The sequence below is a fragment of the Sparassis crispa genome (genome assembly GCF_003851025.1).
Source record: "Sparassis crispa DNA, contig_000010F, whole genome shotgun sequence".
Lineage (NCBI taxonomy): Eukaryota > Fungi > Basidiomycota > Agaricomycetes > Polyporales > Sparassidaceae > Sparassis > Sparassis crispa.
In genome coordinates, this window is record NW_020939758.1 from 386,369 (window position 1) to 406,966 (window position 20,598).

The window sequence follows — 20,598 nt, forward strand, 5'->3', positions numbered from 1 at the left end:
CTAGTGGAGTAATGGACTCCGGAGATTATCAACAGCAGTCACTCAAGGGGAGTCAAACTGCGGGATGAAACGTTAGTTGGGCACAGATAGGACAGACGGTGGAGCTTCGGTGATGATGCGAAAACCAAGCAGAAAATGGGGGAAGGATAATAAATCTAACAACTGTAGGCTGTAGGCCAACCGTGGCTAGTATTCATGCACAACGTGGTGATGTGTCGAGACATTCAGCTGAGCTAAAGCATCGCCTACCACCAAATGATAGCCACGCGAGAGCCACAATCACACTTCCTGTGGTTCTGTGATATGGTCATGACCAAGGAGAAAATTTTATAACGCCAATGTTCTAGCGAGATCAGCCTTCACTGAATTGTAGCGCAAATGATGAAAAAAAGGCCGATGGATGGGACATACGACAAGGGCGGACGGTTATTGCATGAGACGGCGGAAAAATAGACCGCGGTGTGGGATCGGAAGTAACAAATACCAACACTTACATTTGTTCCGAGATGGTGTCCCGGTTTTTCTGCCGGAATGGTCAAGCGCTAGGGCGCTTAAGGAACGTTCGCGGCAAGCATCGGGTTGCGCAAGAACTGCATATGATAGTCACGAAACCGGGATGAAAGACGAGTACACATCCTGGAGGAACCGTCAAAAAATCAGCAGTGTGTTGGCAATGTGTACATGCAATAAAGCACTGGGCAAATTGATGATATACGAAATATTAAACCTGCCATTTCAAGCCTTCAGAAGCGCGTCACAAAGCACGGCCAGGCCCAAAAACACGTCGCCCAGGGCTCAGAGAAGAATACATCCTCTCTCTCTCAATAGCTGACGAGACATCTGGTTATTTGAATATAGGGCGAGAACTGGTCGAGAAGATCAGTCGCGAAGCACGGATGCTTACTCCAGAACAAGATTTTTAGCCCGCATCAAAGGCACCAAAAATGCAGCTAGTATAAGGTGGCACGAAGACATTCATCCAGAGTCTGTAAATTTGACTTGACCTTGAAGCAAGAGGTCGCAAGGGTCGCTGAGCCTTCGAAGTCAATGAACATGAACAAGGAGCGCTGCTGACATAAGCCACATTCCGGTGTGGCTGTGCCGCTGTGGCGTTCACATCTGCCATCGCACTTCAAGTTAGTCCACTTCATATCTCTGAATTCTGGTCATCGTAGAACGGGCAAAAGTTGAACGTTAGAAAGAATTTGTGAAGTTGCTGGACCAGGATGTCTTTTGGGCAAGCATAATCTTTAGACTTTGTCCTCATTTTCGTCTGACCGAGCGCGAAACCGCGATGTTTGTGTAGCTCATGGGGACAGCCTCAACAATCCACAAATCCGCTGCTGAGCCAGAGTAACCCTCCCAAACCAGCAAATCCTCTCTTTGGCTCTTCGCAACCTGGAACTTCAGCGTTTGGGGCGCAAAACCAGGGCCAGGTTTCAAGCCAGGCCCCGTCACTATTCGGTGCACCTCTAGGACAGACTCAGCAGCCACAGGGTCAAGCTCCCACGCAAACGACGTCGTTTTTTGGAGCACCCATAAGTCAACAAAGGACACAGCTAAGCTCATCGTTACTCGGCAGCAATTTCGGCCAGAACCAGCAGCAGCAGCAGCCTCAGCAGCAGGTGCCGTCCAACTTCTTCAGCCAACCTCCTACGAATACGCAACCGAGCTCAATCGGTTCCATCGGTTCGCTCTTTGGAAACACGCAGAACCAACCGACAGGTCAGACAGGCCAGATTGGGCAGACGGGACAACAGCAGGGCGCATATGGCCTTGGTTTACTGGGGAGCAACGCCAACGCCAACACTTCGACGCTTGGTCAAACTAGTGGTTTTGGCAATTGGGGCTCGAATCCTCTACAGGCGCAACCGACACAGACCGCTAGTGCCTTTGGAGCAACGACCGGTCCATCTCTGTTTGGCAGGCAGCCGTCCCAACAACCGTGAGTATAATATTGTTATTGCGGACATTGCTGCGCCGTGCCGCAAAACCAGAACACGAATTACAGTAATAGACATTTTGTCCCAATGCAGAACTTTTGGGGCTAACCAATTGCCGGCTACGCCGCCTTTCACGAAGTCAACTAGATTTAATGACCTGCCAGATGAAGTCAAAAGAGTCTTTGAGAATATCGAGTGAGTAACGGTTACTCTCTCATCCCTTTCTTTTAACTTATCATCTAGTGGTACAGTGGGCAAATTCAAGGCCGCATACAAATAAGCAATGACCTGAAGCAGCGGAAGCTAGGTGAAGAGGCGGTCAAAGGCCAGGAAGTAGTCCGCTCTGTACACAAGGTGCGTTCTCAGTTGATTGGTCGTCCTTATATTCCAGTGCCTACCTTTTGGCATCTACCGATAGGATCTGCTAAGTGCTATCACGACGCTACACTCGGATGTGCTCCGTACACGAGACCTCAAGGCGAAGGTAGATCAGACCGTGCAAGACACCATCATCGCAACACGCATAGTCGACGGCTTCCGGAACCCTCAGCAGTACGGCGTGCATCTCAAAAACCATGCGGATTTCCCATTGGAGTACGTGTTTTCATATCCTCTTGCAAGTACGTTCTTTATATTTACGATCTATCTGAAGATTCTTCAACCGTGTGACGGAGCAAATGCGAGAGCGGCTGAGGTGGTACAAGGCGACCATTGAAGTGAGTATGATTTCTATTGCCAGGAATTTTTATAGTGATCCCCTCTTTCAATAGCAAATCGAGCGGAAGCTATCCTCTGCAGCGACGCAGAGTCAATATACCCCTCAAGGTGTGCTTCCTTCTTTTATCTCTCTACTGCTTGACAATATTTACGGAATATGTCAGCTATATCTTCCACTCTGGAAGCACAACACGCTACCTTCGTTGCTCTCGCCAGCAAGACTGCTGCGCTCGATGCGGAGCTGCAGAAAATCAAAGCACTGTATACACAGCTGTGGCGCGCACGGACAGGTAGTATGCGGGATCCATTCAATGAATTGGACCGGGGTAGCGGAGGGGAATTCGGTTTGGAGAGCATCAATGCCAAGTAAGCTGTTCTACGCTTGAATTTGCGACTTGTTGGGCCCTTGTTGGAGATTGGAGATATACAATAAATGCATATACCGATATGTGGGGAACGGCTGGCTTTGTAATCAACGTTTTCGATGCTTGATGCTGTAGCCTTGCCAATGCCTAAAATGTCTGAGAACTTGCAGTGAGATCCTGCCTGCCAAGGTGAGATCCTCGTCGTCACCGCGTCGCGATCACGTGCTTCGCGTTTCCTGAATGACTGCGGGGTGGCCGAACGTTGAATCTTCTTGTACATGAATTGTGGAATACAACATGAAATACTGCTCTGCTGCGAGAACTGTCAATTGTGCTCTTTATTGTATCTGCCAGTGGAAGATCCCCGGACGCTGTGACGACGGAACATTACGTGACTGTGACAGTCGTGACACGACTGGCGTCCAAGTGCAGTCTGCCTACCAATCTGTACTTGAACTGATACTCGTCCTTTAAAATTTGGGTATTATTCCACGCAGAGGATGTCTGCAGTATCAAGTACACCACGCAGACAAACCAGCCATGAATCAGGGACTCCTGTTGCTACTCCACAGACTACCCGCCTCACCGGCTCGCATATCGTTCAGTCATCTCCTCACTACCAGACGACACGCAGACATTCCTTGTATGGGACAGAAGACCGAATCATTCTAGATCCTGGGTCTCGGGTATGGAAAGTAGGATTCAGCGGTGAGGGTAAGCCAAGGGATGTCTTTTTTGCTGGAGGAGGGAGTTGCATGTCCCTATGGACTTTAAATCGTGCGACGAAGCCGGCTGAGAGAGAGGAAGAGGATAAGCTGCTTGATGTGAGATTGCAGGCATCCCTGCGGTCGGTCTTTCATGAGTACGGTCGTTTTTCCCTCGCTTTGTGACGTTCTCACATTGATAGGCAAGTTCGCTGCTCACGGATCCCAAGTCACGCAAAGTAATTCTGGTGGAACATCCACTACTGCCGTTGTACATCAAGGATACCCTAGCGCGAATACTCTTCGACAATCTCCAGGTATGTTCCTGAATGCACTGTCTCGTGGAAGTAACCATTGAAGACCTTAGGTACCTTCTATCTCATTCGCCTCAAGCCACCTGCTCTCTTTGTTGGCTGCGGGGAGGATAACAGGACTCGTGCTAGACTGCGGCCACCTGGAGTCTACCGTATTACCGGTATGTTGATTGTTACTAATGGAACCCATTTACTCAGACACTGCATACAGATATTTTCTTCACGCCCTTTGTTCCCACAGCTACGTACAACACCCCTGGCAGGCTCTCGCTTATCATCCCACCTCCGAGCTCTTCTCCTTCTCTTCGGAACCTATCTTCCACCACCAACATCTCTGAGCGCAGCAGCCAACATTCCCGCGGCAAACCGCTCCACACGCGTTCCGGAAGAAGTGCTTACCGATTCTGTGATAGAAGAGGCCAAGACCCGATGCTGTTTCGTCGGCGATGCGCTCGATGCATCAGACGTCCGCATGATGTCTCCTAGAGACGATTCTACCGAACTGGATCTACCACCTAGCGACCCAGCGATGTCAGAGTCTGAGTTCTCGCGTGTCTCCGCAGACATAGATAGTAACTTCTCCTCGCAGCACGCGGCATCATCAGGATACTCCGTGGTGTCGCACTCACAAGTGAATTCCGATGGACCGCGGCCAGGAGAAAGTCATTTGCAGGCCCTCGCGACGATGTATACGCGGCATTCCACTGCTACCGACTTGCACATGCGCGTAGATCCTCCGCCATCGCAACAGACGGGCACGGGACAGGGAACGTTGATCATACCTGGATGGATTCGGGAGCGGGCTGCGGAGGTCCTTTTCGAAGGCGGCGACGTTGACGAGAGCAGCGTGGCGGAAGTTGTCCTCGATTCTCTCCTTAAGGTTCGCACCCTTTTGGTCCTTCGTCTGCGCCACTGGCTAAGTTTATTTCACAAATTTAGGTACCGGTAGATCTCCGGAAGACTCTCGCGTCGACTATCGTGGTCGTCGGGGGCACCCCGATGCTCCCAGGATTCATCCCGCGACTGCATGCAGAACTCGCACATGCAATTATGTCATCGTCGTCTGCGCCATCATCGCGTCCGCCTAGTCGACCCGGCAAACAGCGACCCGCGCCGTACGACCGCTACGCCGCGCTCCGTCCGCTGCTGCCGTACTTCGCAATTCTGAACAACCCGTTGCCGCAGCCTCCCGCGTCCGGGAGTGCGAGTGCCAATGCCGGACGGGCGCCCGCGTTCACACCTGCTACGATGGCTTGGGTGGGTGGATCTTTGGCAGGGTACGCCCCCCCCTCAATCTCGTCCTCCCACGCGGCGTCTCACTAACCCATCCTTAGTGCACTGAAAACCGGTGGCGTGGAAGTGCCCCGGGAAAAATGGGATGCAGACGAGGCTGAGCCGGACGAAGACGAGGCGGTGGTCGTCCTGCCGGAAGGGATACTGCGGTCCCCCAAGAGCATCATCCCAGATTGGACGAGAACTCCGCTGTCCGCAGGAGCGCCGTCTGTTGCGCATGCTCGCCCGCAAGTGACCATACTGGCAGCCGCTGAGACTGTCGTCGGAGCATAGCAATGTATTGATCCGGATCCTCGAAAGTTTATATACGAATCTTCTATCTCTACAGCATACCTTTTGTTTTGTTGAACGAAGGAGGAGCACACAGACCGGAAGTACAGACATACAACAGCCGTGAGCGTCACGTACAAGAACCACTCGGACATACAGTGGTATGCATGTCCGGGATCAAAGAGGGGTAAACAACTAAAGAGACAAATATGGAAGCAACGATGAAAGTTAAACAGATAACCAGGATGAAGGACGAAATCAAACGAGGGCGCTATATGGTTATCAGTTAATTGTCAAGCAGTCAACGATGAGAATGGGCGAGGCTCAGGATTTAGTGTCGAAGATACGAATGGTAAGCTTTCCGGCACAGCCAGCCACGGCGGTGTGCCACTCCTCTTCAGAGTAGATGTAGCGCAAGGAAGTAAGTGAGCGTTCGCTTGACAGAGAGCTGGAGCGAGGACGGCCCCGCGTGGAAGGAGTCTGGGGAATAGCACTTTGGGGGAGGTAACCAATGACGAACGTGTTCGAGAGCGGCACTTCCTCCTGCTTCGCGAATTTGTCACGGAGACGTTCACGGACCTCGGGATACGACGTGCCATAACTGGCGCGCAGTAGAACAATAGACTCCCGTAGCATGGCCTTGATGGTGTAGGTGTCGGATCCTGTAGGGCTGGTCATCCTAGGGGGAGACGCTGGAGGTGACCAGGGTAAATGGAACTGCCCCGGTGGTCTGTCCTGGAACGGCTTAGGGAAGCGGTCAGGAGTGGACATGTGCTTGTCGAAGCGCAGTGGTAGAACTTCCCGTCCCCCATACTGGTGATCGTCAGGAAGGACTGACGAAGCAGGGGTAGACCGAAGGCTGGGGTCTACTCACTCGTCAATCGCTCTCTCTGGCAAACGGCAGACGAAAGCCTCACCATAGAAATACGCATCAATGCAATCATCTCGCTGCTCATACCAGACGTCCTCTGCCACGTTCCCATTGGACCTGGTATCGACTGAACGACGTGAATGGTTTGATAGCGAACGAAGAGCAGTCCCGTTTGGTGGAGGCGACATACGCCTAGGAAGTACTGCATCTACGGATGAATTAGAAATGAGCGAATTGATGGTGGCTACGGAAGCCCTTGATGCGTGAGATGGTTGAGGGGAAGAGTACGGTATCCACCGTTCAGCGATCGACGACATCGATGACTGCATGGAAAATGATGATAGTATCGAGTTGCGCTGTGGGTCGAAGTCTGAATCTTTAGGCGCGCCGGATGTAATGTCGCTCGCGACACTCGTTTCTGACGCAACCGACGTGCGCCATGATGATCGCCGCGAAGTCTCTGCGGAGAAACGAGAAAAACTCGCTGTCGAGTTTCGCGAAGAATCGGCGAGAACACTGGCGGAATGTGACAATTCTGGACTCCTGCTATCAGGCTGAGAATCTTGAACGTTGAGCGACTCGACATCGGGGTGCAGCACCTGAGATGCTGCACGCTGAGGAAATTCAGGGCGGTCGGGAGGGGTTGTCATGAAGATGACGCAATTCCTGTTCGCGCGACCTGGACATGAATTATTGTGCGAGCGTCGGACGGGCGGAGGAGCGTCCTGTGGCGAGTTCCCTATAGATAGATGCCGAATGTCAGATGCGAGCTCTTGGTCCTCCGGCAATGCCTGCAAGCCCATGCCATGATCACTCGACAACCCGTCCGACCATGAGTGATCATCCGGAGTAAACATGATGGGCATCTCCACGCCATCCACAGATGTCTGGGAGGAGAATGGCCTGTTCAAACTGCGGCGGTAAGATCCGGTTTGCGATCTTGGTGGTGCCGTCCGAGGACGATCGTCAGGCTCCGAAGTGTAACCGCCTACTCTCTCCGGAGTATCAACGTACAATGAACCGCGAGCAGATACGGAGAAAGACATGGGTGTTGCTTGAGCTGCAGGACCAGCGGGAGGATTTGGGAAACGTGATAGACTCGAAGACGATGCCGATGAGTCTGAACGCGCATACGCTGGACTTTTCCCCTTCGCTGATTTTGAGGAGTGCGATGAGGCGACGGAAATGGCACTTGGAAGCGCAGGACTCGGGGGTAGATCTGCATACGAATTCGGCATTTGCAGGGAGAGATTCGACGCGGAGAAGTACATGGAGAACGCGCTGCTTGTGACAGAATCGCGGCCGCCAGCACTTGTAGATGGGCGACGAGCCTTGCGCTCGTGGTCCTTGTCTCTTCTCCAGTACGCAAAAAAATCACGCACTGTACGCAACTCCCTAAGTTCTTTGATCAAAGTGGGAACATCATCGCTGAGCAACGTTTCAATCATTGCCTGGAATTCCTTCCCTCTCTGGTCTACGGTCGACTGACTGGGCCGAAAGAGTGTACCCTTCTTGGTGAGCTTGGGTATGATCTCGTGAACGTCCTTCGCAACGCTGTTAGCCTCCGGACCTGGGGGTAACGACTCGAACGAAGCAGCTTGGTCGGACTGGATGTAGACACCGTTTTTCTTCACCCCTTTGCCTGCTGCGAGACGGTGCCGTTTATTCCGAGCCATCATACCGTACTCCTCCTCCAATATCTCTTGGAGATAGAGACAGTCTTCCCAGCGACGCCAGACCTCGTATTCGGTATGGGAGTTGCCCGACTTACCGCTGGACGTATCATCCCGCACGTCTCCCGTAATGGGACATATCCGCATTCCATAGCAAAAGCCACTACCTGCATGACGGTCAGGGACTGGTTGCGATAACCGTTGACATAGGAACACACCAAATTTGGTGGGTGGTAGCACTTCTACTACAAATTCGCGGGGGGCGCTGCGCTGTACGGCCCGTTTGTAGTTCTAAACGGCGAATCAGTGGAAGGCGACCATGTATGTGGCGAGCGGCGTACGTGCTGGAGTGGTGGCCCACCAAGCGCACCCATTCCGGGCCCGCCCTGTCGTGACAAGGGCATGGTTGCAGCGACGTGAGTAGACGCTACACGTACAGGTGGAAGGGTAGATAAACTAACCATCTCTGGTCCAGAAGCCATGGGGACCCCAGAGGCAGCATAAGGAGATTATTCTGTTGAAGCGGGTGGAGTAGAGTGCATATGCCTCGGATAATATGCAATCAAGGGACTAACCGTATAAAACCTGACTTCCACGATCAGATACGTGCGCGTGCCGTAAGAGGCAGTGTATGTCGGTTTCCTGCTCGATGCTCAGTCACTCACAGTGGGCGTTGGGTTCGCTGCGGGCGACGACGATGAAGGTAGGAAGAAAAGTAAAGCACGGGCTGTCCCGTGCGCTGCGGACTGCTATAGGGATCACCATTTGCGTCGAGCTTATTGTCTTGGGCGGATGATGGGTTTGAGGCAGGAAGCCCTATTCTAGGCCAGATTTCGCATGATCAGACCCGATCCACCACGTTCTCGTCGCTTTTAGATTGCAGATTTACACACCCTTCAGTGCACTTCAGTGAAGTACTTGAGTCTCGCAGGCACATACATATGTATGTCTCTACTGGCTCTCATTTCAGGCTCGTCGTCTCTCCCTAATTATTCCAAGTTTTCTTTTTCTACTCACTAGCGAGCACTTATTATTCATATCAGCATAAGTACAATAATAATGGACATATGGTGACATGCATATGATAACCGGCCTCTTAGTTTAAAGTTCGTCCAAGAAACTGACAGCAAAAACTTATCTCGTCACGTAGACAGATCCACGAGGAAATCTACTCGGGGTGCAATCCGCGTTGGCTGAGGGCACGCGTGTGTCGTAGTTTGACTAAGATTTTGCGCGCATCACGCAAATCGCCGCGACATACAGCATGATGTAGGACTGTTTTGAAGGACGTTGTTCCGATCGTCGACTCGCTGCTCACCGGGGTCCTGCTGTATATCAGACGCTTGGTTTCTGAAAAAACTAAACGAAACTAAAGAAAAGAAGGGGTCTGTCAGGTTGATCCATGGCGAATAACGCTCGTAAGGAAGGTTGCGTGAGGGTCAAACTAACGAGTGGACGAAGATGGCTCCCCGGAAATGTGGAAATTGGTCGAACGGGATAAGAAGATAAGTTCTGAGTTGCGAGGATAGGACTGAGAGCTGAGCGCTGAGGTGGAGGGCGCATGTGAGGGAAACATTCTGGGACAAGCCGAGACAGCAGAGGAGTATTGGCATCTAAGGATAATCGAAAGATGGTCACAAGTAAAGACCAACGTATCTCAGCCAGTGCTGGAATCTCACCATAACTTACCCACACCTCTGGGATAGGGATGCTCTGTCGAGCTAGAAGTCTCACCGGTGGGAGACCATGTCGTCACTGAGGTGAGGAAGAACCTGATTGATCTGTGATTAATTTGGAGGGGTCACGTACGCGAGAACGTACAGTGTCCGTAATGGTCATGGGTCAGGTAAACCATAGTGGGGAACTGTGTATGGACATGAACAGGGTTGGCTTGGCCTTTGAATAGGACAAGTAACCCTGTTCATATGCGTCAGGTCAGAGAAGTATACTACCATCTGATATGATACAATGAGGACGACCAGACGAAGCCCCATGGCCGGATGAGCTAACGATACTGAGGCAATCAGTAACGTCTCCACAAGTTGCAATCAAGCATAGATACTGCACTAGAGCCCCGAGTTAAGGGTCTTACATTCTCTCAGGGCCGTAACTCCTTGACACTCGCGGGACTGTGCGCTGGCACAATGACGAGAGCATCGGCGTGTGGACGGCCCCGAACACTGAGGGCGACGTTGACGCACCGAAACACACCTCTGAGGGAACCAGGATGAGTGTACCACATGGTACTGGTGTGGCACTTGCGGTAGGACGGGGACCAATCGTACTCGCACGCGTAAGAGGTACTGTATCTATTAGTCAGCCTACACCTACCGTAGCATGAGGATACGAAGAGCTCACCCGGGTGTTGAGAAGACACGCGAGTCAGATGCGGCCTCCGTGAGGCGACGTGAGTATCTCCACGCCTTATCACCATGTGCATATCAGTCCTGACACACATGTAGAGCAATAGCTTCAGGTGCGTTTGAGGAGGAGGCTCAGGAGTGAAAGTGCTAGTTCATTAATTGCTGCAGTCAGCGCATTTCCTTTCCGGACTCCTATAGTATGTGTCTAATCGGACAGAGCACTCACCGACAGAGAAAACAACTGTACACGTATGTAAGTTTGGACGACTCTAGAAGTCTAAGAACTTGAAGGGATGGGATCTTTGAATCCATCGGGATCTGAATGCCGCGGCACCGACAATACTGCTGTTGACCGCGAGCCCTCGTTCCTAGTCAGGCACCATCAGTCTCCCATGTATACTGCAAACCTCACAATCCACATGCGCACGCCATCCTCATCGAGGTTTCCTGTGCAAGTCATTGGCTAGCATATGGCACCTGTCATAAATAGATCTTCCGTAAGTACACTGACAATCTAACAGCTACAGCAACGGGACAGGGAACGAAGGGTTGACAGTAATCAACTGAGGCCAACCGCCTTTAGAAGGCTCAAGCCACTGGGAAAACCCATGTAAATAAGGGGACGAAGCGGACGTGTCAAAAGCAATGCAGGACAACAAACCTATTCAAGAAAGTACGACGCACATATCCAAACGCCACGTCAGGTTCATCAGTCCACGAGATCCTCCGTGCCCAAGATACCGCGCAAAACCTGCACCTGCCGTTCCTTTGCCTTCATCTTCCCTTCCTTCAACCTCTCGATACCGCTCCCAATGCTCTTCATGTGCACCTCCAGGGGAATATGCTCTCCCATGAGCTCTGGTGCAGCGACTCTCTCTCTCAGGTCTTCCAAGTCGGCACTCATAGCCTGCAGGGTCTGCAAGGCACCTACGACATGAGCGAGCGCACGACTCCGGTAAGCAGTGAGGTTCCGCAGAAGCATGAGATGCTGCCGCTGGCTGCGAACTTCGCGCTTATTCCCGCCCAACTTGGTCCAGAGCTCGGACAAGAGTTCGCTGTGTGCAGATGAGATAGACGCGTCCTCTCGATGGACGATGTCATGCAGTGTGACGAGAATTTCTTCGAGTCTGTCTAAGTTCAGCAGGTTCGCCTCAGCCTCGATGATCAGTCGCTGCATATTGGTCGCAAGAACATCCATAGCTGCACGGAATGTCCGCAGAACCACTTCCTTAGTTTGGGGACGGGAGGAGAAGGGCCACACAATGCTCAAGGCCGAAGGTTTGACATTAGCCGCCTCAATTTGTCGCATAGCGAAGTCATTAACGGCCATGATGCTGAAGACGTGATGGCAGAATCACTAAACCAAGAGTCTGGCCAAACATACTTGTCTACTGCACCTGCCGTCTTGGCTGCGAATGTCTGCAAGCCTCGGCCAGCCTTCTTACCCGTCTCGTGAAATTCAGCCAAGGTATCCGCCAATAATTCCTTGCTTTTCAGATTACTTGCGCGAACTACCACGATTAGGTCGCTTGTGGCTATTTCGGCTTTCTTGATCTCGAGACTCAAGCCTGAGCTGTCCACAGAGTCATCAAGCAGTTGCTCAAAGGTAGAACCCTGCACGTCCATCAACCTCCCGAAATCAACTGAATGTTGCTTCTTCCCGCCATTGGGCTGTGGTGTGATGCACAGAGCGGAACGAGATATACCCGGGATAATGCAGAATGGGGAGAAGACGGTGCGGAATGTATGATTCAGTGTGGTGAAGAGAACACCAAGAATCCAGATAAAAAGGAGGATTCCCAGTGGTTTACGCAAGAGGCGCACGGCGGTGGTTAGGACGTCGCCCACATATCGGATTGTGAACGCTGCCACGACCCTCAGGGCGCGCCGCACCTGGTGCTGGTCGATTACTGGTGGCTCCGCTGCGTCCTGATGCAGAGGTCTTAACGTCGCTGCCTTGCGAGATGGTGCAGTCTGCGCGACGAGGGTTGTCTTGTACCCAGCTCTTCGTCGACGGGGGTTGCCGCCGCGTGCGGGCCTCAGCGCAGGGCGAACATAGTTCAAATCTTGAACGTCCTCCCACGCTTCTTCGTGAGTTTCAGATGTGGCGGACGAAGGAGCCTGCGGGATCTACTATGGTGTCAATTTCAACGAGACCTCGCAGACAAAAACACAACACGGCACCTCAGGGTCCTTCGAGATCCCATTTGTATTCATCGCAAGATGGCTTGTATGCCAAGTTCAGGTAAGTTGAGGAGAAGGGGCTGGTGAGCGCGTGAGCGTAGCAGGCAATGCAAGGGATGCATGTTGAACCTTCGTTGGGCGCTTGATGTGGCACAGCGAGTTCCTTTCCCTCATGCTCCCCTCATGGCAGAACGCGATGGCAAGTCCTGCAGCACCAGGCGTAATCTGCTCAGAAGATACGGTACAATTCCGGGCGCATAATGCCATGGGTGCAATTCTGCATCATTCAGAATTTACACAAATATGTTACAATTCTATTGCATGCTACCGGTTAGTTGGTCCACCACTTGGCCCTTCAGCTACAGCCGACCGAACTTGTCCAAAGGTGGGCGTCCGAATGTCGGCTATGTAGAAACGTGGTCAGCTATTCACACTGCGCCAAATTCAAAGAGAAGACACATACCGCAGGGGCAGGTTTCGTCTGGATGATACTCTCGATCTTCTCCAATACCTCGGGAGTCAGCTTCGGGAGGACCTCCAGAGCCTTCAGGTTATCTAGGACCTGTTCCGGCTTCGAAGCACCGAGGATGACAGTTGAGGTGTTCGGATTTTTGGCTACCCATGCCAGAGCAAGATGCGAGACCGTGCAGCCCAGTTCTAGCAAAACCGGGATCAAGTTCCTGACGACAGTTTGCGCCAAGTGAACACTGACCATTCTCGGCGAACTCAGACAGCGTCTTGATCTTTGCGATCATAGCCAGACCCTCGGGTGTGCGGAGCTGCGCCGCGGTGTCCTGGAACTGTTTCTCCTTCTCTACTGCCAGGCGTGAATCTCCGGGGACGCCGTTGTTGTACTATTCGGATGTATGTCACTTAAACACTAATAATCAGAAGACTGCGGATACTTACCTTGCCAGTAAGGATACCGCCAGCAAGTGCCGAGAAGACGGTCGTGCCCAAACCGTATTTCCGGTACAGAGGGCTAGCACAAGATCAGTTTTTAGGGTTTCACCAACAGCCGAGCGTGGCCACTTACTCGTACTCGCTCTCTGGACGCTCGCGGTGGAGCATGCTGATGTTCGAGAAGTTCATGAGCGCTCCGCGAATGTCGATATGAAAATCACGCACTGATGCTTGCATTGCTCGGCAATGGGTGCAATGAGGTTGAGCTTCTCAGCAACAACTGTAGACAGTCCAAGAAGTCAAGAAGATGTTTGGGCGTAAGCATGGGGCAACGTACGGTGCGCCTCCTCAATCTGCTGAGCTGTCCACTCGGAAGTCGCCCAGTAGAACGCCTGCAAAGGGGTCAGAATCTGTACCGTAAGCCTCGCATCGCGAAGTCCCTACTCACCCATCCCTTCTCGATGACGAAGTTGAAGGCTCGAACGACCTCCTCCATTGGCACTTTCCAACCAGTCGAGTCTTAGCATGAACGGGAGTGACACCAGTCTTACCTGAGACATCGGGGCGATGGGCGAAGAGCACATCAACGTAATCAAGTTGAAGACGCTCGAGACACTCCTTCGTGCCCTCGATGATGCTATGCCAGCACGGTGCGTCAATTCTGTAAGCATCTCCTTGTTTGGACCTACTGTTTCCTGGACAAACCAGTGTCATTCGGCGAGCCATGGGTACCCCAGAAGAGCTTGGTCGTGATGACTAGGTCAGTCCGCCGGAGACCAAGCTCCTTGATCACTCGTCCCCTGCATCAAACAAACGTGAGCGACAGATGAACAGTGAACCAGAACCAGCCCTCACATCTCAATCTCGGATTTACCGCCAGCATAGCCCTCAGCAGTATCGAACATGTTGATACCATTATCGAAAGCGGTCTTGATGATTTCCTTAATCGTTGCTCAACGTCAGTAAACTCTAGAATGGGCCGAACACGCTGGGACACACCCTGACGGGGTCACCAGTGACGGACCCACCCAACGTGAGCCCTGACGAGCGCGGTGAGCACGCACATTCTCGCCGTATGTCAAACGTTGCACTTACATCCGCCGAGCGAGAACAAAGGCACGCGCAAACCGCTAGGCCCCAGCCTGCGGAACGGCATGTTCTTCGCCTGGAACTCGACTTTCACGGTCTGCGACATCCTTGTACAGGGCTAGGGTGGAGAACGGGTGTGCTGTAAGTATTCGTCAACGTGAGACTGCTTTTAAGTTGCAACTCACGCCGGGGTATCATCGGGAACACTCTAGTGCGATTCCAAGTTTGCACCAGGAAACGCGCGCGGAGGGACCATATGACTACATCTGATCAGAAGAGTCGGGATCTCGTTCCGATCGATGGCACTCACCTACCATGAACAGAAACTTGAACTTGCTCGACGAAGCGCGTGGAAGACATGTTTCTGAGGGCGGTACCCATAGAATGCAGTACAGGTACGAGTAGAACCAAGGCCTGACAGTAACAAGCACCGAACCAGCTAAATTTAAATGTGTTCCGCACCGTTGATCAGTGTTTGGATTTTGGGCAGCATTCAGTAAGAAGTTCACCTATCCATCATCTCCGGAGCAACTGAGGAACAGCAGGTAAGGGCAACGTAAAGCACATTTAGATGTCCCGAAGGTGCATGACCCAGATACCCGCTCAATGACTTGATAAGGCAAGGTCGTGTTCCATGACCTCCAATTCGTGCTAAGTGGAACTATATTAGACACATACAGCGCGTAGCAGGCATGCGCACCAATGAAGCCTGCAGATATGGTGATCCATTCCGCTTTTTGTATCAAGGCACGCGCTCCGTAGATTCCGCGGTGCCGTGACTGGTGCAGAGCAAATAAGTCAGTGTTTCCAGCAGTGCAGGTGCAAAGGGCACCTTACCGATATGTAAAACACCCCTCCTGAGAGCGTTAGTATGCTGCCTGAATGATATATGATGTATGTCTTTCAATGATTCCTGCAACGATTGGAGTAACTGTGCATGCCTGCACCATGAGGCATTCGAAGAACTTACACGAAGCAAGCTTGCTCCAGAGGGATGAAAGCTGACATTCCATTCTACACAAATATCCACACCGCCTGCATTGCAGCTGTTCTCAATGTCACGTCGCAAATTCTGTTTCCAAGGGTGAGATACGCAGGACCTGGGTGGTGAAGTTCACGGCATATGCATTTCCGAGACATTCGCTCGCCAGTATATTGCGTACTAATTTGAGAACATAGAAACTAAAGCGGCTGAAACGATGCGCGTAAACGTATTGTATAGATATTCAGTTTCGTGACAGAATCAAACGAAGTGCTTACAGTTGCAACTGCTAACCGCTTTGGATACCCACGCAAATGGCTCGGGAATGAGTTGAAAGGTTGTGTGAAGGGCCAGGCGATCTCGCTAATGTGCTATCACGAAAGGCTCTCCAAACATATGGAAAAGATGCAACATGAAGCGGCTGAAAAAAGGACAGGACGGTACTGCAGTGAAGACATTAGTATGTCGCCACCGCGACTTGGCTTGAAGGTGAGCTTCGCCCTTGGAGTTGCATGAGGCGACGAAGATGCGAAGAAGAGCTGTTTTGGGACATGGCCGTCGAACTCCAGACACAACGGAGGCTCCGGAGCGGCCTCGGCGGGCATAACAGTGTTTCATCCCCCGCGATCCTCCGGAATTATGTAATTTCGATAATTATATCAGCCTTCTATTCCATCCCGGTAACTTGGTGCAGCAACTGAGAGGTTCAGACAGTCTACCAACCGCTATGTAGAAGTCTCCTCTACAAGCACAAGCGTCGAGTCAACAAGTCAACTGCGGGACCATCGCGGCGAAGCAGATAAAGTTTCGTCTAGACCAGATCGAGACGTTTCAGACAGGGGGATGTAACTCCGGTTTGGTTTGGAGCAGCAATCAGATCTCACCAGCGCACGCATCTGCTACTGTCACCGTTCGCATCTTCGATGAGTCGATTCCATCGACATCGCCGTTCTTTCCACGCGGATACATCTCCTCTGCTGTGTAATTCATGTTCCCAGATGGAGGTGAATATTTGAAGGACAGGTCTAGGACAGATAGCAGCCCGCCCACTCCACACTGACTCTATCTTCTCGGCACCCTAGCTACCCCTGATGGTATGAATTTGCAGCGTGCGAAAGTTGTGGCAAGGAATAAGTTTGACAGCGGCAATCCGAAATTAAAGCATTCGGCATCTCTTGGTTTCTGAAATTCAAGGCAAGACAAAAGTGGAAACCTCCGTCAACGTTACCGTCAGTAGGATTGAAGTACCTGTCAATCTACCACTGCCTCATCTTCTCATCAATTGTTGTCTGTCTGACTCAGGTCTACTGCGCGCCCGGGATCGCCAACGGCGAACTGGGACTAAACAATTTAGGTCCTATCGGCGGTGACAAGGAGTGAATACGTTTAAACAGCTCAAAACGAGGTGCTTGTATGACCTCCGATACCCTACGCGCTCCGGTTTCGGGCAAGTGTCGGTGAACAAATGTTTTTGTGTCAGAGCTTGCCAATCGTGGCCACTGATAAAATTCGGTCATTCTCCTCTCTTTTTTTGGAGTGCTTGGCTGGCTTTTTAGGACCAGACGGGGTCTATGTCACTTATACTGCATCTCCATTTCCTGGCTATTTTGTCTTATCGGCGTGAAACAAGTGCACCGATCTATATCCAGATCGAAGTCTTACATATAAAGTCATCGGATCTTACCAAAGGCATATCGGCCGCCAACCGCAGATTCGAAGTCATCAGGTGATGATCAGTCGCGTCAGAGCGAGACCATCACTACTGCGAGCAAAGCAGTGTGCACAGTGTCTGCTTACAGCGTTCAGAGTCAGAGTGTAACGTGCACTGGAAGAGCAGGGCGACAGAGAGAGAGAGAACTTTAAAGATGACATCTAGGTCGCGAGGGAGAGAGCGGCGCCGAGCCGCAGATTCACCGTGCCGCGATGGATTTACGTACAGGGATGGATCTAGCATCGGGCTCGAGAGATTCCCGGCTGCCGGTTCTCAAGATTGGTGATGGATCTCAACCACAATCCTGAATCTCAACATGCTGCCCAAAGTTTGCGTGCAGAGCCATAGCGAAAACATGCATATCTTATGTGATGCTGGACGGGAGCGTCGAGGGGCGATCGACGCTGCAGGAAGGAGGCAGAGGAACAGGCAGTCTCCGAGAGTCGGCCCCTGGTTCCCGATTCCGTCGGCGTTCGAATAATTGAACTCCGCTCAGATTGTTGATGATCTCCCGTTGGAGCCTCTCGGCCTTGTTTCCTTCCTCTTCCTTGTCCGTCCCCAACGCTGCTCGCCCTCGCCGTTGCCAACGACCTGCCTTCTCCTCCCGCATTAAACGAGTATTGTTCTGCTCTTGTGTGCACGGTCTGTGCTGATAGAATCTAGCCGTGGTGCGCTCATCTTCATTTGATCTTTTTGTCTTGCAAACCTTTTCCCGATTCACAATAATGCCAGATCTGGTGCATCGTACAAAGACCCCGTAGCGACGTCTTCAACCTCTGCGCTTACTTCTTTGGCCGCCTTGAGACCTCTTCGTCTGTAATGGCCTCTGCGCACCAACCATCACACTCGTATTCACTCCCGCCACCGCCTCCCAGCAATATGAACGAGTTTCGTTTGCCTTCTCTCAAGGACTTGAACTTCCAGTATCGCCCTCCTCCGAGCCAAGACGGCTCCGCTCCACCCAATGGGTCTGGGCAACAAAGCGAACATCAGCGTCCTTCCCGCCATGATTCTTCTTCGTGGAGTCGCTCGAATTCCTCTAGCTCAGGAGCTCCTGCTCAGCATCAGACGAGCATGGCTCCGCCACAGAGCCCCAAATCTCATCAATACCAAAAAACGGATGCGGCGTACATGACACCTATGCCTCCCCAACCGGGGCAGGGTATGAACGGACTGAGTTCTGGGTCAGGATCTGGGCGCGAAGCGTCGTCTCAGCAATCAGGCAAGCGTCCTCGCTCAGGATCGGTTGTGAACGCCTCTCCTGGGCGTGTACACGTAAGCAGCGCTTCTCCCGTGAGTGGGCGCCTTGTATGATGCGGCCTTTTGTCTAACCTGCATCATGCTCTTATGATTGTGTGGTCAGAGTACGTATTCACAGCATGTACCGTATGCGTCTCAGCCGCCGCCACCATCCTATCAGCAAGGGCCTCCGGTCTCTGTTCCACCGTCGCACGAAAGTGTCCATCAGCCTCCTGGGTACTCTCACCCACCTGGCTACGGGAGTTATCCTCCGCATATGTCCCAACGGCATTATCAGGTGCCGCCGCCGCCACAGCCTGCCCCTGTTCATCAGAGTCCTCCTACAAATTCGTATCCGCCTCCTCTTCCACCTGACAACTGGCAGCAGCACCAGCCGCCACCTCAGCAGGCGCATCAGTATACTGGTTTTCCCAGGACTACCGCATTGGTGCCAGCCAATGTTGAGACGCGAAGCAGTGTCTCCACTCCCGTTGACAATGAGAAGGTGTCTGCACGTCAAGGAACAATCTCGGAGGTATGTTCTTTGTGTCAGTCATTCTTCGTGCAATCATCACCAACTACGACATCTAGATTCTCAGACATTGCAATGTCCTTTACACCTTTGCTAGTCGTTATGGTGAGAACCTACTGGTCGCTGTTTGGCGCGGTGCTGACACGATGTCTCCCAGCCCAGCTTCAGTCCAACATTCCCAACGCCCAACCATCCCCGCCCGAATTGCAAGAGATGACACATCATGCCAGCACTGTCGTTCGTCTTCTCGAGGATCTTCGTCGCTTGAGCGAGCTTGGGGAAGGCATGCCTAAAGAGAATGCTCCACCCTTCAGTGTGCCAGAAGAACAATCTCGTCCTCCCAAAAGACCTTGGGAGGATATGTCTCGGGAAGATAGTCCTGTTCCGGTTAATTACGCTGAAGTAAGTCGACCGTTACTTACTGACGCGATTCGCGAATACTAAATATTGCTCATGTCAGCAATTCACTCAACCTGGTGACAACATGCCCTCCACTGCTGAGCAAGACATGGAAATCATTCGCAGCAAGCGTGCGACGAGTACTGGCGGCAATGTGCCTGGGCAGCCCAAAAGCAAGTACAGGAAACGAAGTGTACGTACTCTTCATGCCTGGTCGTACGCCCATGGCTGACGTCGTGGACAGCGTGCGACTCCTCCAGGAAAGTGCCACTCGTGTAACATCCGTGAAACACCAGAATGGAGACGTGGCCCTGATGGGGCTAGGACATTGTGTAATGCATGCGGACTGCGTACGTTGTTTGATAACTTTTTTGGATTGCTTTCTGACGCTGTCATCTCTAGATTACGCGAAGCTCATGAGAAAACGGGACAAGGGGGCAGATGGCAGGTTGGCGCCTATCGATATGCAGACCCTGCGCGCGTCCACTGCTTCGGCTAGAGGGGCTGAAGGGGATCATCCGAGCCCAGGGCTCATACCTACTACTTATGAGCAGCAGAAACAGCACCCCCCGCACCATCCTGGCCATACTTCCCAGCATTCACACCCCGTTACGCCTTACCAGCTGATGCCGGTAAGTTCAGGTCCACCGTCCGCAGGCTCTGGGTCTCATCAGATGATGCCTCCACCGCCCCCTCCGGCCACCCACCATGAGACCGGTGGTGTTCCACCTCCGCCATGGATGACATCCTCCTCTTCTAACGCTGGGCGGTCGGGTTACAGCTCTGACCATCAGTCGTACATGAGGACGTCGCATACCCCCTCTCACGCACGCGGTTCACCTCAGTGACAGCGGAGCGTACAAAGTCAACTTCCGTCTTATGTCCCCTTCTCGAATGCCTTCCGCATGTGTATTCCGCGTTTGTTCCGCGCTTTCTCTTCGGATGTGCCCGTGTCATCCTGCCTCTTGATCTTTATCTCACAATGTTCCCTATGGTATTGACCGTTCTATTGAGTCCGCGATTAACTGTGCGCTTCTGAGTACATA

At 52.2% G+C, this 20,598-nt stretch overlaps 6 protein-coding genes across 6 annotated transcripts; 3 read left to right on the forward strand and 3 right to left on the reverse strand.

Annotated features, from left to right (window-relative positions):
• Window positions 1-1,226: 1,226 nt before the first annotated feature.
• Window positions 1,227-3,030, forward strand: SCP_1201240 (Nucleoporin nup45; the record flags this gene model as incomplete). The annotated part of the gene is made up of 8 exons (XM_027763011.1): window positions 1,227-1,237; window positions 1,307-1,945; window positions 2,037-2,138; window positions 2,195-2,297; window positions 2,362-2,537; window positions 2,596-2,659; window positions 2,714-2,768; window positions 2,825-3,030. The coding sequence occupies 8 exons, from the start codon at window positions 1,227-1,229 to the stop codon at window positions 3,028-3,030; spliced, it is 1,356 nt and encodes a 451-aa protein (XP_027618812.1).
• Window positions 3,031-3,780: 750 nt separating this feature from the next.
• On the forward strand, window positions 3,781-5,609 carry SCP_1201250 (hypothetical protein; the record flags this gene model as incomplete). Its single annotated transcript, XM_027763012.1, has 6 exons — window positions 3,781-3,887; window positions 3,938-4,046; window positions 4,097-4,204; window positions 4,255-4,923; window positions 4,983-5,320; window positions 5,378-5,609. The coding sequence occupies 6 exons, from the start codon at window positions 3,781-3,783 to the stop codon at window positions 5,607-5,609; spliced, it is 1,563 nt and encodes a 520-aa protein (XP_027618813.1).
• A 321-nt stretch (window positions 5,610-5,930) lies between these two features.
• On the reverse strand, window positions 5,931-8,632 carry SCP_1201260 (hypothetical protein; the record flags this gene model as incomplete). Its single annotated transcript, XM_027763013.1, has 5 exons — window positions 5,931-6,472; window positions 6,524-8,317; window positions 8,369-8,441; window positions 8,492-8,536; window positions 8,612-8,632. The coding sequence occupies 5 exons, from the start codon at window positions 8,630-8,632 to the stop codon at window positions 5,931-5,933; spliced, it is 2,475 nt and encodes an 824-aa protein (XP_027618814.1).
• Window positions 8,633-11,222: 2,590 nt separating this feature from the next.
• SCP_1201270 (hypothetical protein) lies at window positions 11,223-12,730 on the reverse strand (the record flags this gene model as incomplete). Its single annotated transcript, XM_027763014.1, has 3 exons — window positions 11,223-11,847; window positions 11,898-12,643; window positions 12,698-12,730. The coding sequence occupies 3 exons, from the start codon at window positions 12,728-12,730 to the stop codon at window positions 11,223-11,225; spliced, it is 1,404 nt and encodes a 467-aa protein (XP_027618815.1).
• Window positions 12,731-13,056: 326 nt separating this feature from the next.
• SCP_1201280 (Putative voltage-gated potassium channel subunit) lies at window positions 13,057-15,702 on the reverse strand (the record flags this gene model as incomplete). The annotated part of the gene is made up of 20 exons (XM_027763015.1): window positions 13,057-13,101; window positions 13,161-13,354; window positions 13,410-13,551; window positions 13,607-13,679; window positions 13,734-13,769; window positions 13,826-13,880; window positions 13,938-13,992; window positions 14,049-14,101; window positions 14,152-14,237; window positions 14,290-14,400; window positions 14,456-14,541; window positions 14,600-14,640; window positions 14,696-14,742; window positions 14,804-14,807; window positions 14,875-14,949; window positions 15,004-15,128; window positions 15,199-15,340; window positions 15,390-15,468; window positions 15,527-15,567; window positions 15,660-15,702. 20 exons carry the CDS (start codon window positions 15,700-15,702, stop codon window positions 13,057-13,059), a joined length of 1,533 nt encoding a protein of 510 aa, XP_027618816.1.
• Window positions 15,703-18,201: 2,499 nt separating this feature from the next.
• SCP_1201290 (hypothetical protein) lies at window positions 18,202-20,400 on the forward strand (the record flags this gene model as incomplete). The annotated part of the gene is made up of 7 exons (XM_027763016.1): window positions 18,202-18,675; window positions 18,746-19,156; window positions 19,213-19,258; window positions 19,311-19,555; window positions 19,614-19,745; window positions 19,797-19,902; window positions 19,955-20,400. 7 exons carry the CDS (start codon window positions 18,202-18,204, stop codon window positions 20,398-20,400), a joined length of 1,860 nt encoding a protein of 619 aa, XP_027618817.1.
• Window positions 20,401-20,598: the final 198 nt, after the last annotated feature.